Genomic DNA, 17,014 nt, shown 5'->3' with positions numbered 1-17,014 from the left:
TGCAACTGACCTTCCTTTTGATGCCTGACTGCTTTTGTAGCCTTTCCATTTTGAACAAAAGGCATTTTTTTCTATTGTCTCAGCCTGTATCTTCTACCTTTGACAAATAGATATCGAAAGACATTTGAACATAACAGGTGGTTAGGTATTTTTTGAATACCCAGACAAACTATTGTTTGGTCTTATAGCGAAAACAACTAAATTTTGTCTCAGTACTTTTGTTTAAGCTTGAGAATATACTTTGCTTTCAAAAGTCAAAAAGCATTGTATGAAGAAATGATCCAAAATCATAAGCCATGACACCCTACAAGACTGCTTCATGTTGTTTCTAAACTGATTGTCACAATTACATGCTGTTGTGAATGAGATCCTAATTTTATTGATAGGCTGAAAATAATCTCATTGCTCAGTTGCTGGGAGCAGTTTTGGCATTAGAGTTTCACAAATAAACCAACAAATAATATTCAGAAGGATCTGTCAGCTTTAATGGCCTAGATTTTGTGGTTAGCAACGATCAGTGAGGTAGTTGTTCACACAATTACAATTGCCGGTAGTTATGCACTTTTGCACTGAAGTTTCAATAATTAGAGATTTTAAACAGTACAATAAATTAAATATTTCCTTAAAGAATCCTTGCCACGAAACGTAGTGTTTGAACCAGGATATATAAATTAGTATGTTAATTCAATTCCAAATCATGACCAGAAACAAAATACTGTACAAAGAGGAGAAAGAAGATGGGATTGTGAGAGAGATTCAAGAACAATTAAAACAAAATCTGTTCAATTTTTTCTAAAAAAGCCACTGAAAACTACCATCTTAATGAATGCGACCCTACAATTGTACAGAGGTGGTGTTTGGCTTGAATTAAAACTTACCATAACACTTTAAAATGGAAAGTTTTTTTTAATGGAAAGCCTTAACATTTCCTGGTATGTTTAGGAGTAACCAGTAGGTACTTGGGTGAATTCCATGTATGTAATTAAGTAAGTTTCTCCATGGGGTACCTTTGGAGTAAAGCTTCTGATGGGCCGGGTCAGCAAGCAAATTTCTGATTTCAGTGTTTAGTTGTAAGAAGTTGCTATTTAACTTACATGTTAATTACAGACTGCTTTTAGCCTCATTATTATTTTTACTGCAATTTCCAGGCCAATGCATTTTATTTATTAGAAACAGTTTGTCGTAAAAATTGCCATTCTTAACATCTCTCAATTTTTCCACCTCAATCAAAGGGTAGAGAGCAAGAGCACACATTTGTTTTCCGATTAGATAATTCCAGAGCATGTAAACATTTGTGGAGATGTGCTGTGGAGAATCATGCGTTTTTCAGACTACGAGCTCCTACTCAAACTAAAGAGGGACGATCAGATTTCATGCGTCTGGGATCTCGCTTTAGATTCAGGTATCGCTGTTGCAATTTAATTGTGTTTTGATTATTTATGCCTGCTTAAATCCTAGTTATGTAACTGTATGCCAATACTTATTCCAGTGGTCGAACCGAATATGAAGCAACACATAAAAGTAGATTGCGTCGTACAAGTACATTTGAAAGGCGCCCTAGCAAACGCTATCCTTCACGACGGCATTCCATGATTAAAGGTACTATTTGTGTCTTATAGAGTTTTTCTAACTTTTTTTCTAGCAAGTTGATGTGTGTTACCAGTACACCATTGTTGGCACTGGCTATTTCTTACTTTAATCCCATGTGGATATGTACTACATAAAGCTACAAATTTACCAAAATACACTTCAAGTTTAGTCTCACTTGAGGTTCCCACATGCTCCATTATGTTAACTTTCTGTTTCCTATTTCTTGTGGTTAGGAAGTAAAATTTCGAATTAATATTTAACTGGAAGTTGTTATAAACTTTGTCTATGCCTGCTTAGAATTGGATTGAGACTACTTTCTTTGTAAAGGGAAGGACTATTTTTTCTTTTCCACACCAGTTTTCTTACCTGGCTTCATCCCCAACATATATTTGGTGGGAAATGTGTTCTAGTATAACTACAAAAGCTTATATCCGTTCCCCTGGAACTGGTCACTATCTGCACAACTTGCAATATTAGCAAAGAGACCTGTGCAGGTAGCAATATGTGATGGTTTCAGGCCCTGTGAAGTGTCCATAAATAATCATTTGAAATAGCATTTGGTGTCTCTTTCGTTCATCTGTCAATTGTAAGTATCCTACTCAAAACACATTGTGGGTTGAATTAGTATTATGTAGTGTAAGCACCTGATGAGTAAATATACTAAATAATCATAGCGATCTTGAGTGGAGACATTTTTCCCTTCACCTTGTCTCATTAAATTAAGGAAGTAGGCATAATGGGGCAGTATCTAATTCACTGCCCAATTACTCACCTTTAGCTGATTATTGATGTTTTAACACTTGCTAAACTTGGACACCATGCAGAGTTATCATTGTTTCTCACAAGGTTTTGCTGATGGTGCTGAGCATATGAAACTTGGTGTTGATTTCTTTGGTGTAAATGGAAAGCAAGAAATTTTTGTATCATTTATGTATTTTTTCTGTTTAAATAAAATGTCAATCAGACAGATTTTCAATGTAGGAACATTGTTTGTGTTAATGCCTACATGAAGTCTTAATAAAATATAGTTTTATCACTGAAAGATTTTATGTAAGAATATGCTGCAGAAACAAGAAACAAACTGAGTTTGTTTCACTGTTGTTTAAACATTCTTCTTCTGAAATTACATGTTGAGGAAGAAGAGAAGCCTGTTAAGTGCAATAATTTGTTTATCTTTACAGGTCCAAGTGCCATGAAATATGGACACCCCAGGTTTGAATTACTTTTTCTTCTTTATGGTTAAGTTGCATGAATGATTGCCAGATGCTATTAACTCTGGACAGATTAGTATCATTTTGCAGTAACTATTTATAATTTGCAGAAGTTTTAAATTATTTATGCATTTTGAGAGATAAAAAGCAAACAAAAATTAAATTGGAATGATCAATTATTGCATGCATCTGAAAACATTTTAGGACATAACTCTATGTGGAATTAAATAGAATTAGCACACAACTTGCAAAGAGTTCCTGGTGTATTTATAGTTAGGGATTATTGCTGCCAATACAAGTTAAAGTCAGAAGTCACCTGACGAAGGAGCAGCGCTCCGAAAGCTTGTGATTTTAAATAAACTTGATTGCTGTGTCTCTTGCTAAGATTTCATTGATAGTCACAGGTGAGGTGCCAGAAGTCTAGAGGTTGGCTAATGTGGTGCCACTGTAAGAAGGGTGGTAAGGACAAGTCAGGGAACTATAGATGAATGAGCCTGACCTCGGTGGTGGGCAAGTTGTTGGAGGGAATCCTGAGGGACAGGATGTACATGTATTTGCAAAGGCAAGGACTGATTAGGGATAATCAACATGGCTTTGTGCGTGGGAAGTCATGTCTCACAAACTTGATTGAATTTTTAGAAGAAATAACAAAGAGGATTGATGAGGGCAGAGCGGTGGCTGTGATCTATATGGACTTCAGTAAGGCATTCGACAAGGTTCCCCATGGGAGACTGGTTAGCAAGGTTAAATCTCACAGAATCAAGGGAGAACTAGCCATTTGGATACAGAATTGGCTCAAAGGTCGAAGACAGAGGGTAGTGATGGAGTGCTGTTTTTTCAGACTAGAGGCCTGTGACCAGTGAAGTGCCACAAGGGTCGGTGCTGGGTCCTCTATTTTTTGTCATTTATATAAATGATTTGGATGCGAACATAAGAGGTACAGTTAGTAAGTTTGCAGATGACAGCAAAATTGGAGGTATAGTGGACAGAGAAGAAGGTTACCTCAGATGACAACAGGATCTTGATCAGATGGGCCAATGGGCCAACAAGTGGCAGATGGAGTTTACTTTGGATAAATGTGAGGTGCTGCATTTTGGGAAAGCAAATCTTAGCAGGACCTAGACACTTAATGGTAAGGTCCTAGTGAATGTTGCTGAACAAAGAGACCTTGAAGTGCAGGTTCATAGCTCCTTGAAAGTGGAGTTGCAGGTAGATAGGATAGTGAATAAGGCGTTTAATATGCTTTCTTTTATTGGTCAGCGTATTGAGTACAGGAGTTGGGAGGTCATTGCAGCTGTGCAAGACATTGGTTAGGCCACATTTGGAATATTGCACGCAATTGTGGTCTCCTTCCTATCGGAAAGATGTTGTGAAACTTGAAAGGGTTCAGAACAGATTTACAAGCATGTTGCCAGGGTTGGAGGATTTGAGCTATAGGGAGAGGCTGAACAGGCTGGGGCTGTTTTCCCTGGAGCATCAGAGGCTGAGGGGTGACCTTATAGAGGTTTACAAAATCATGAGGGGCATGGATAGGATAAATAGATCAAGTCTTTTCCCTGGAGTTGGGGAGTCCAGAACTAGAGGGCATAAGTTAGGGTGAGCGGGGAAAGATATAAAAGAGACCTAAGGGACAACTTTTTCATGCAGAGGGTGGTACGTGTATGGAATGAGCTGCCAGAGGAAGTGGTGGAGGCTGGTACAATTGCAACATTTGAAAGGCATTTGGATGGGTATATAGAGTCATAGAGATGTATAGCATGGAAATAGACCCTTCGGTCCAACCCGTCCATGCCGACCAGATATCCCAACCAATCTAGTCCCAACTGCCAGCACCCTGCCCACATTCCTCCTAACCCTTCCTATTCAGCATTTGGAGGGATGTGGGCTGGGTGCTGGCAGGTGGGACGAGATTGCTTGGGATATCTGGTCAGCATGGACGGGTTGGACCGAAGGGTCTGTTTTCATGCTGTACATCTCTATGACTCTATAAACCTGTTAGACTATAACCTGGTGTCGTGTGACTTCTGACTTTGCCCATCCCTGTCCAACACTGGCACCACCACATCAATACAAAGTTAGGTGAGACAGTAAGTTGGGAGGAGTGTAAACAGAGTTTGCAAAGTGATCCAGCAGCTTAGGTTAGTGGAAAACAGGAGACAGATGGAGTATAATGTTCAGGGCAATCCGGCTATTCACTTTGCTGAGAAGAATAGAAGTATAGTTTATTTTTTTTATAGGCTTGAAACTTTTAAATTTTTTTGTTCAAAGAGATTTGGGTGTTCTCATAAAAGAAACACAGAAAGTAAACATGTAGGTACAATCAGTAGTTAAGGCTAATGACATGTTGACCTTCGTTATAAGGGGTTTAGAATGCAAGAATAAAAAAAAGACTTAAGACAGTTACACAGAATTTTGAAGGATATTCAAACCATTAATTCCAATTAGGCAACGTCTGTCATTATGTTTCACTCGACCCCGCTCCTATCTTTCTTCATTTAAATATGCCATTGCAATCTCTTGTTACTTTCTTCCTGAAATGCTTGTCTAGCTTCTGCTTAAACACATCAGTATTATCATCTAGTACCTATGGTAGTGAATTCATAGTCTTATATCGAAGATACGGACTTGAATCATTAAGTTGGTTTTCTTTCCACAGACACTGCCAGATCTGCTGAGTTTTTCCAGCAATTTATGTTTTTGTTATTCATTATTTTCTTAAATGGCACATTATCGAGGGCTGTTTGAATATCCAAATAAATTACATCTACTGCATTAACATTGTTTGACAAAGTAACAGCGTAGACAATTGGTAAGCTTGCTTGAGCAAAATTTTCCCTTTAATGCTGGTTATTCATTGTTCTTTTCTTATCTCTAGATGTTCTTCTATTCCTTATGTAGTACGGATTCCATTATTTTCCTTCCACCAAAGTAATTACATAATTCCTTGGACATGTTTTGCCCTTTTCTCAAATATCAGAATTATATTAGCTACTTGCAAGTCCTTTGTTTTTTCTACCTTTTTCTAATTAATAAATATGAATGGTAATATTTCTGTTCTCTCTTTCCCATGTAAAATTCGTGGATACAGTCCATACAGGATAGGTTCCTAATCTCACTGAATTTCTGTAGTTAGTTCATTGCATCCCCTCTCTCTCGCACTTATTTCATTGCTCATTCAATGTCTATTTGTTCTATCTCCCGGTAAATACCAGAGCAAAATAATTGTTTAATATTTCTACATGCTCTCTATCCTTGCCTATCGTTATCCAGTCCATCTGTTAATGCTCCTACTGTCATCACAGCCATCATTTCATTGATGTGCCTGCAAAATACTTTACTCTTTTGTTTCCTATTCTATGATGATGTAATAACATTGTCCTTCATCGTCTTCCTGATTTTGTTTTACTTCTCTTCTAATCTTTTGGCATTTTCTCTTCTTGTATGTTCCTGTGCTGCCTATATAGTTAAGGTATACCTCATTCCAGACCTTTAGTTGTCCCTTCGTGCATCCATGAAGTCACAGTTTGTTCTTTTGTTTCAGCGGAATGTATTTTCCTGGAAGCTGTTCGACATTGTTTCAATGTTTATATAATTGTCCTCAAAGTTTGTGCGAAGATTTGTAGCTCGGGTGCTCGTTGTTGTGGTTCTGTTCGCCGAGCTGAGAATTTGTGTTGCAGACGTTTCGTCCCCTGTCTAGGTGACATCCTCAGTGCTTGGGAGCCTCCTTGTGAAGCGCTTCTGTGATGTTTCCTCCGGCATTTATAGTAATTTGTACCTGCTGCTTCCGGTTGTCAGTTCCAGCTGTCCGCTGCAGTGGCTGGTATATTGGGTCCAGGTCGATGTGCTTATTGATTGAATCTGTGGATGAATGCCATGCCTCTGGGAATTCCCTGGCTGTTCTCTGTTTGGCTTGTCCTACAATAGTAGCGTTGTCCCAGTCGAACTCATGTTGCTTGTCATCTGGGTGTGTGGCTACTAAGGATAGCTGGTCATGTCGTATAATTGTCCTACATATTTGTTTTGCATATTTTGTTACACATTAAAAATCTTTAAGTTCTACTCACGGCCCTACCAGACTTAGCATTCCTGCAAACTCTTAACTGGTTCTTAATTGTACAAATTTATACCATGATCACAATTGCCTCAATCTGCTTTTTTTTTTCATTGATTCAAAGGCAAATCTTTCGTTGTTGGGTTAGAATGGAGATTTGTGCATATAGCAACTCCATTCCTTTATCCCCTTTGCATAACTCTTCTGCCAATTAATATCAAGTTAGGTAAATTCCCCAAGAATAAAAATATCATACAGAATAATGACAAATTCTCTAATTTACTTGTATGTTTCCTTCTCTGCCTCCCTTCCACTGTAAAATTCTCTGTAGATCATATCTATTAGTCTGACTGATCCTTTGTTGTCTACTTTCTTTATAAATGTAGATTCTATTTTTATCCAACTGATAGCTACATTTAATTTTTTCTACTGAAATTATGTTATCACAAGTAAGTATAGCTACTCCATCTTTGCTTTCCTTCAACTTTTCTAAGTATACTGTGAAATATTTAAACCCCAGTTTTCTTTCTTTCTGTAGCCATATCTCAGTAATCCATATTATATCTAGTTCCTTGTGTTTCATGATTGCATCCATCACCCCAATTTTATTACAGACACTGCGCATTGCGAACAAACATTTTAACACATTTTTAGTAGAGCTTCTTTTCATTGTCAGCCTAGGTTTATGTTGAGTCAGGATAGCTTGGGAGTCCTTTAAAAATGGCAGATAAGCACCAATTTTGAGATTTCTGACTGCAATTCTGGGCCCTTGGTTCTTAAGAGGATCTTTTCAGCGTGCGGGCTGATCAGATTTCAGGCCTTCACCACAACTCCTGATCTGGCCGGCTCCATTATTGAGATAGACATTGTGTACTCTATGATTTTCATGGGGTCAATCAAACTTTGTAAGAAGTTGTGGTTCCCTGCGTATTAGAGAGGTAGCAAACCACAGTCTGCATGAGGGAAACTTTGAAAGACTAGTTCAAAAGAACATCATTATGTGAGACTATATCCAGCCTGATACTCTGCCTGCTTTCAAGCCATTGTCTAATTGCCATTTTAGACTTTGGCTCCGTAACTCCCCCTGCCATCAATGTTTCTATCTTACTTGGTCTTTTTCTATGTTGTCTGTCCTTGTTTACATATAGACTTCCTCAATTTCTTATGAATAGGGCTTTGGTGAGACCTCACCTCAAGCGCTCTACACAGTTTTGGTTTCCATTTATGGAGAAGTACAACGAGGGTTCTTCATGTTGATTCCTGATTTGAGAAAGTTGTTGTACGATGAGAGGCTGAATAAATTTTGCCAATACTGTGTGGAATTTGAGTCTGAGGTTATCACATTTGAACATCCAAGATTCTGAAAGGGCTTGACAGCAAAGACACTGAGAATTTGTTTCCCCTATGTAGACAATCTAGAATATGAAGCACAACCTCAGAGTCCCAGGAATGAAGGGTTTGTCATATCAGGACCAGTTAAGGACTCTGGGTTTAGAAGTATGATGATGGGTGGAATCCCATTGAAACTTGCAGAATACTGAGAGGCGTGGATACAGTGTACATGGAGCAGATGTTTCCACTAGTAGGAAAAATTAGGATCCAAAGGCACAGTCTCAGAGTGAAGGGATGGCCCTTTCAAACTGAGACGAGGACGAATGTTTTCAGCCAGAAAGTAGTGAATTTGTGGATTCATTGCTATAGAGGCTATTGAGTGTCTTTAACATGGAAATAAGTAGGTTCTTGATTAGTAAAGGTAACAAGGTTTATGGGGAGGAGGCAGGAGAATAGGGTTGAGAAACATATCAGCCATAATATGGTGGAGCAGTTTGGATGGACTGAATGGCTTAGTTCTGCACCTGCATCTTATGGGTCATCAGGTAAGTTGAGAATAAATGCCTTCATTGAATGTTATGAATATTTGGAATTCTCTCCCATGAATGTTGTTGATCCTTTAATTAATATGTTCCAACACTGGGCAAGATGGAATTTTGTTTGCTTGACAGCCAAAGGATATTGGGAGTGGACAAAAAGTGGAGTTCCAGTAGAACTAACTGGCAGAGCAGACTCCAAGAGCCATGTGATCTATTCTTTCTATTTCTAATGGTTTATTTTACAGCACACACTGGAAGTGATACTTTGGTTTAAAAGCATCAGGAAAATTATTTTGTGGAAATTAATTCTGATAGTTCTACAATACACCTTTTTTGTTTTATTCACTTGTGGGGCATGGGTGGCATAGGCGGCCAGCATTTACTGCACGTGAGAAGTGGTAGTGAGCTGCCTTCTTGAACCACTGCAGTCCAGGAGTAGGTTGACCCACAGTGTCCCAAGGGAAAGAATTCTGGGATTTTGACCCAGTGACAGTGAAGGAACAGCAATATATTTCCAGTGAAGATTTCCAGTGAAGATTGGTTGTCTATTTCTTGTGGTTTCCATTTTTATTTCAAATTATTAGAATTAATTTTGCTTTCATGCTTTTATTTATTTAACCTATTTTCTTTTTCATCAGTTCACAGAACAATGCAGGAATTTGTGGATACCAGGTAAAAATATGATTAACTATACATGTTGCAAATAACTAGTTTATTTGTTTTAGTATGCTAGTTAGTTTTAGGAATTAAAGTTTTATTGTAAAGAAAATGATAAATACAATTGAAGCACTGGGAAGTCTATTATATGTAAAAGGTTGTGGGTCATCTTACTTTAAAAGATTAATGTTGTTAGATGAATCTGCACTGCATCTCACCTTAAAATCTATCTGATAGATTTGCTGTCACCATCCTCTTTCTCGGTAAGGATCTAGATAGCTTGCTTGGTCTATTGTGGAAGAGGAAAGCTACTTGACTATCTAAGAGGAAGGGGCTTATGCCTTAAGCAAGAGGCAGTTTATTTCCCGAAAGCAACCAGGTACAAATTACATTGATATTATAGGCACTGTTACTGAGAGTAGATCTGATGCTAGGTCTTACTCCTTCAAGGTTTAAAACTGTTCCTCCAGCAAAGTCTGTGAAATTATATTGAATAGTGCTTAATACATCAATCCTTTCAGATCATCGCACCATTTTATACCATTTCCCCTCTAGCATTTCTTGCACTATTAACATTACACTTTTGTGTATGTAATTACGTTTACCACTATCCATCTTCACTTAAGTCTCTGGCCTTTCAAATCAGGTGTCTGAAGGTTTCACTATTCTCATATTTAGAAGATGGGCCTGTACTGTACTGAGTTATAATGTTCTACTTTCTATTAATAGGTCTCTGAGTTGAATACTCTTTACTTTAATTCTGTTCTTGACAGTGTAAGGTCTATGAGTCCTATTAAAACTAGAGAGCCATATCTCTTGGATTTATTTCACTGAAATTGTCTTTCTGCTGAAACAAGCAATTGATGCACTTTAATATCTGCAGGACTTTTTTAATTCATGAGCTTCTTTTACAGACAACTCTTGTCCATTTAGAACATATGTTTTATTTATTGCAATATCTTGGGTTTCTAGATCAGGTATTATTATTTTATTTTTGGCGTGACCCTGTATCTCCAAAACAGGCAGTTACAGTATCCTGGATTTTCTGAGCCAGACCCTTCCTTCTCAAATGTGGTGCAAAGCTGTGGACATTGTTCATTTCATTACAGTGGCATCGACCATGGAGTTGTTTGTACCATGTCCTCAATCCGTGAGAGCAGGTTTTTTATCCTCAAATTTCTCATGAAGTGTGTAGTCTCTTTATTTCAACTTTTGCATTAGGTTGGATGTTTTCCTTTACCTACGATGATTAAATTGCTTGTAAAGCCAATGTGTTCATTCTCAATTACACCACTTGACAATTGTTTCTGATTTGGCATGATTTCAGTCATTGGTACTGATACATCTTCCTGAGAAGATGTAGGGATTAAGTGTCTTGCTTGAATGTATCTTCTCATGATCTGATATCAAACTCAAGTCTCTTATTACTGTCTGTTTATGAAATTATATTGCTGTCTGAATTACATCAGTTGAGGATTCAGCAATGAGTTCAGCTGATGTATACTGCTCATTTGCTGTCTCACCATTTGCATTTCTGTGCAAACTTTGCTAATTGTTGCAATCTGAATTGTCGTCAGTGATAATTGGATAGGGAAACATTTCTGCCAGCTCTGTAGAATCAATTTCCATCCTGCTGACATTATGTGAAATAAGTTTATTATGTCAAGATAGCTACTGCTAATGGATTCTCTCTTTTGTTTGGGTTCCACCTGAGTCTATGTAGCCCTATGGAATCTTCTACCAATTGTCCCTTGACTAGTAACCAAAGCTTCTGAACCTTATTCTCTGACTGGTGCTTTCTTAACTAGTTGTTTCATCACTAACTTATTTGAAAGGTAGTTTATTGATATTAACTAGTTTGGCACCTTCTGTGCCATTTGCTGAAAATTCAAAACAAGGTCAAAACACGCATTCGTGCTCCAGGGTGATGATTCTTGATGGTGAAATATGTGCAAGGTCTTTAATATCTGACACCATTTCTGTTGAACGGTTGCTTGATCATACTTTTAATCTTATGTGCTATTCCTTCATGGACTATAAGTCACAGGAGCAGGCAGAGACCACTCAGCCCATTGAGTATGTTTTGCCATTCACTGATGATCTGATCATTCTCAACTGCACATTCCCACCTTTCTCCTCCTTGATTCCATTAATGAAGAAAAATGTCATCCTTTGATATGCTCAGCTGCCCTTTATGGGAAAGAATTCTACAGATTCACTACCCTCTGAAAGAACAAATTCTTCTTCATCTCTATTCTGTGTGTGCAGCCTCTTATTCTGAGATTTTCCCTATTGGTCCTCGAGTTTTCCATAAAGGGGAAAAAACCTTTCTGCATTAACTGTGTCAATTCTGCTAAGAATCTTGTATGTTTCAACAAGATTGGTCCTTAGAAGAAAATGCGACAATGTCCAACCTTCTCAACCTCTTTTCATAAAACAGTCCCTCCATATCAGAATCAATCTAATGAACCTTCTCTGGACTGTGTCCAATGTGAGTATATCATTACTTAGATAAGACACCCAAAATTATTCATGCTATCACCAAGGTGGTCTGATCTTGTATAGGTTTAAGACCTCCCTACTTTCAATACTCCATTCCCTTTGAGTCAACGGTAATAAAAGCAATTTCATTTGCCTTCCCTAATATGTGCTGAACGTCTACCTTAACTTTTTGTGATTAATGTGTGAGGATTTCCAAATTAGTCTGTGCAGTTGCTTTCTGCAATTTTTCTTCATTTAAGTAATCCGTTCCTTTATTTTTCTTGTCAATAACCACATATTTCCCATATTATATTCCATCTGATAAGTTTTTGCACCTTGATTTGCACCTTGTTTATATCTCTCTGCAGACTCTGTATCCATGTAGTCACACTGCTGTAGGTTGTATAAAGTGTTTCAACTATATACAATACCTGATAATAGTGTACCAAATTTAAAATTAATGTGATGTGCATTCAGAAATATTTTCTTGCCAAAAAGCTAGATCAGGATCACCTTTCTCCTCCAGGACTACCGTTGACTCTTCTTTCTAATGTAGACTGTTGTACTTCATTAACCTCTGAGTGGCTGTTTATTGTTTCACTGTTCTGTGATTGTGGGTGGGATTCTCCATTTCCTTGAGTGATGTGCGGAATGGCAAGAAATGTTGAAAATACTACGAAAATGAAAAAGAATCTCTGTTGAGGAAATATGTCCAGATATCCCCTTGAGGTTTAAACCATGAGTTAAAAATTTTGTAACTCTTGCATCTCATTAGTAGCCCACCTTAGATTATTTTTATCCAGCTTCCAATTCTTTTCTCTCATTTCTGAGAAGCTGTATGGCACAAATTCCTGACATAAGTCAAGGTAGTTGTACCTGGTAACGCAGCTTACTGCTTGCTTCTTCGGACCTTCATCCTACTCTGCCTTAGTTGTAACGTCCCTGCATGGTCTGTGGAAACCATCCTGCTCCACTCTTCATCCAAGTAACTTGGTACGTTACCAAGTCCACCCCAATCAGAACTGAACTTTGATGCTCAGGGACAAGTTGCATGTTTCTGTCACATCACTTAACGAGTAAGGAGACACACACCTCATTTGCCTGTGCAGACTGCATTTCAAAGTTTTTAGCTTCATTACTTAGCACTCACTCACTTCCACCAACTTAGAGAGTGCTAGCCTCTGTGGTTTTCCTTGTTTATTAGTGTATAGGGAGAGCAGGCAACTTGTTAATGGTTTGGAGAACTGAGCAGTCAAGAGGGTGCTTGGCATCATACTACATCAGTATTACACCTACGGCATATAGAGCAGCTTCAAACAAATGGCCATGTGTAGAAGTAAAAGGGAGCCAGTCCAAGTTTTCTTTTTAGTTAGCTGGACACAGCTTGTGCTTTGCTCCTTAGCATTGCCACTGATGTTTCGTGTCTGATGTCTGTCTCTTGCACTTTACTGGTTTCCCACTTGTTGCTTAAGGTTTTTGTACCTGACAAACTAAGTGGATTCTGTGGATCTCCTGTAATAAAATTGACCTTCTCCTCTTTAGAATTAATGTGTATTGGTTCCAGACAGCTACTTCACTTTAGAATTGGAAACCCATTCAGTTGATAATCTTCTTTTGTCTGTAATAAATCTGATAAGGACTCATCAGCAATTCCAATGTCAAATTTGTATGTTATGAATTCTAACTTTAGATCTCCATATTATCATTTGCATTTAATCTGTAGAGATAATTAATGAAATTATCTATGGATTTGTTAAATCTTGCTCTTTTGTACAAACATTTATATATGAGCATGTATACCAGGAGCAAGCCCCTCAACCCTGCTCTGCCATTCAGTAAGATCATGGCTGATCTGACGGTAACCTCAAATCTATATTTCCAATTACCCCGTTAATCTTTCATCCACGTGCTTCATAAGAATCTTTCTACCTTAGCCTTAAAAATGTTCAAGGACTCTGCTTCCATCACCTTTTTAGGAATTCCAAAGACTCACCACCTTTGAGAATTTTTTCCTAATTCTAGATTCTTCTATTTGTGAGCACATCATTTTTTACATTCACCCTGTTGAGTCACCTCAGAAATTTGTATGTTTCAAACCTGTTATCTCGTACTTTACTATGTTTCAGTACTTTCTCTTTTGATTTCTGATAATTTCCAACCTGTTCTGTGACTTTTCTTGATGAATGCTGCTGATCATGGCTTTAACAAACAATTCCAGTTTCCTTAATAGCTTTAGTAAATGAATCGTGTTGCCTGTGGCTTTAATAAATTACTTCAGTCTCCTTAATAACTTTACTAAATGTATCCTGCAATTCTAAGCTCTATAAGGTGAATTCTAGTCCTTTAATGGATTTCCCTGGATGATTCCTGTTGTCTGCAGTCCTAAAACTAACCTCAATTTTGCTATATTTATTTCGTGATGAGTCTTGCTTTACACTGTTGAACAAAATACTTCCCACTATCACTTTTGAATTGATTTCCCACCTTTTTTGTAGCCTCTATTATCTCTTAATTTGTTCCATCAGTTTGATTTTTGTCTGCGTCATCTTCTAATTTGTTCCTTTATTGCTTTAATTCTGGTTTTGCAGTGGCAGTAGCTCAAGTGGCCTCTTTCTGTGCCATCAATTTGCAACAGTTTGCAAAGTTCCTGGGTCTACAACCTCACTTTAAATTAGCTCTGATTTCTCTTGCTGTATCTGTGACTTGTGGTGCCCACTTGTGGCAGCAGTGTTCGATTTGAGCTGGCTGTTATGTTTATTTCTATCTTTCCATCTGTTTTTAAGACGTATTCTCTTACTCACAGAAGGTTTGAACTTTATACAAGAATCCTTTGATGTCCATTCATATTCAGGCTGAGTATTGATGAGGGACTGCTTCTGCAATTCATCAGTGACAGGTGCAATCTGTAACTGCCGTGATATGGCAGGCACCCCAGCTCTATAGAGTTCCTCGCTCATTTTTTGCTGTTACATGTACTTTACTTAATCTGAATTTTTTTATCATTTACAATGGATAGGCTTGTAGAATCCTGCCACAAGGCTATCTTGTGTGGGATTCTCAAGTGTTTGGCTCTTGCAGCTACTATCTTCTGCACCAACAGCCACCTCAAAGTTGTGACTGATAAAATCCTCAGACCTTCATTGCTGCTGATATTGAGAGGCAGCTAAATGGAGTCTTCACCATTTGCCACTAGATTGTAAGATGAATCCCCATCAGAATAGTTTTGTCTCTTAAACAAGATGTTGTTTGTTCCTTGTAGGTACTATGTATAGATTATGTTGGGGGTGATGGATGTTGTTACTGAGACTGAGGGAGAGCTTGATGTTCAGTCTTAGTCCTTTGAAATCCAAAACTGCTCTACCACCTGAGCCCGATTGCTCAATGCACTCTTCCACTTTAACCCTTTCAAAACGTCTGCACTTATATACAGCAATTAACAGGTGAAAGTGTCTGATCAGAAACAGCAGGATGAACTTGCTGAGCTGGAGCTATGATTTCTTGCAAAAATGATAGAGAAACATCATTTGTTTTGCGACTTAAAAATAACTTAATTGAAAGCAAATGATGAACTCTTAAATAGTGTACAGCACATTTACTTTATCAGTTCAAAGAATAAATTGTAAATGAGGGATCTTAAACCTAAAAGGCAGGTCAAGGATGGTTCAGAGCAGCTATATTGGAGAGATGGGTCATGCTTAAAACGGTTCTGTGGCTTCAATTTACCTGGGTGCGTGTTTTTCCTTGAAGAAGTGAATTGCAGTTTGAAGCTGGCAAAGTATGAAACTGAAGAAACAGTTAGACATTGTAAGTGCTGCTTGTGGTAGATTCCAGACAGTTAAGGCTTAGAGAGGAGGCCCAGGGATTTGGTGGCTTTGTGCTGCAGAAAGAATTTGGAGCTAAATAGAAGACCTGCAAGCAATTGGTAATTCGGTACAGCTAAGAGTGGGACAAAGGTAGCCCACAGGCAATATTTGTTGGATGCAGTTCAAAGATGGGAGCTTAGAGAAATTTTGTGGTAGCTTGATGCAGCTCACTGCTTGATAAAAGCTGAAGTAATGGCAGTACTTAGGCAATTGGGAGCAGTTTCAGAAGTTCGGGTAACATGATCTAAGGAGGAGATTGAACTATCAAGAAATGAATGGTTTTTGAGGCATCCTGAGCTATAAAGGCTTTGTGGGCATTCCAAGCCTGGATCGTTGAAAGTGAACACTTGGTATCCTTTACAAATGGACAGTGTTTTCATGAGATTTAGTAATTTACAGTGTTACTAACATTTGCACTTAAGACAGATCTATCCCATTGACCATTTAAAAATGTAGTCTGTGGGCTGTTTGACTGGAAACTGATATATACCTCATGCTGATCCTGAATGTTAAAATCTAAGTTATAGAAATTGTGCATGTGTGTTAGAATTACCTTTCCTATCCAGTATGCCTATTTAATTATTATCAATTGTGTTTGTTTTGTTCAAGATTGTAAAGTAAGATTTTTTGTATTTCAATTCAACCCTGAAATCTTGCCTTTTTTTTGCCCTTGACTCTTCCATGCATCCTTCTATTTCCAAGATTTTGGTCTATCATGTGCAATCCTAACTGATAGCTGGCTTGTTCAGTATTTTTATAGTCAGTACATAACAATACTGTGAATGGCTATTATACAATTTAATGTTGGTAGAATGGAAACATGAGTTTTTTTTAATTGATTTTTAGACTCCATTTATGTGCAACATACCCCCTGTACAACAACACTGGCATTCCAGTAATATTAGGTAAGATGGTTCTGTATCTTAAAGATTGCATAGTATATTTATTGCATTTTAAATGTATTAATAGTTTACATTCCCAGATCAACAGTTGAATCAGCTGCTTAGGTGTGCAATGTATCAGAATCATTTGAAATAATGTGAACTGATGTTTAAACATGGCAGTTTTCTGAAGTGATAGGTGGGAGAAAAGTTCAAGTTGTATTTAATGTTTCATTGGATTGAATTAATTAAGAATACTTATTGAATCATCAGTCCTTCCATGCTATCAGTGCTAAATATATTGCACACCAAAGAACAGCTATAATGAATGAATTAAAATGCCAGTTTAACATTAATAAACCAAGCCTTTCCTTTTTATTGTTGAATATGATTTGTTGATTGATTACTT

The 17,014-nt window shown here is 37.7% G+C and overlaps 1 protein-coding gene across 2 annotated transcripts in view; it reads left to right on the top strand.

Annotated features, from left to right (window-relative positions):
* Positions 1 to 17,014, top strand: part of LOC122549886 (band 4.1-like protein 4B) — a 385,280-nt gene that overhangs the window by 212,903 nt on the left and 155,363 nt on the right. For both annotated transcript variants that reach the window (XM_043690060.1, XM_043690061.1), the window contains exons 11-15: positions 1,233 to 1,402; positions 1,490 to 1,599; positions 2,772 to 2,802; positions 9,362 to 9,395; positions 16,571 to 16,629. In XM_043690060.1, coding sequence (XP_043545995.1) covers positions 1,233 to 1,402; positions 1,490 to 1,599; positions 2,772 to 2,802; positions 9,362 to 9,395; positions 16,571 to 16,629 — 404 coding nt within the window. The remainder of the gene's footprint in view (positions 1 to 1,232; positions 1,403 to 1,489; positions 1,600 to 2,771; positions 2,803 to 9,361; positions 9,396 to 16,570; positions 16,630 to 17,014) is intronic.

Source organism: Chiloscyllium plagiosum, chromosome 5 (assembly GCF_004010195.1).
Source record: "Chiloscyllium plagiosum isolate BGI_BamShark_2017 chromosome 5, ASM401019v2, whole genome shotgun sequence".
NCBI classification, from domain to species: Eukaryota; Metazoa; Chordata; class Chondrichthyes; order Orectolobiformes; family Hemiscylliidae; genus Chiloscyllium; species Chiloscyllium plagiosum.
This window is presented reverse-complemented; position numbering and strand designations above follow the sequence as displayed.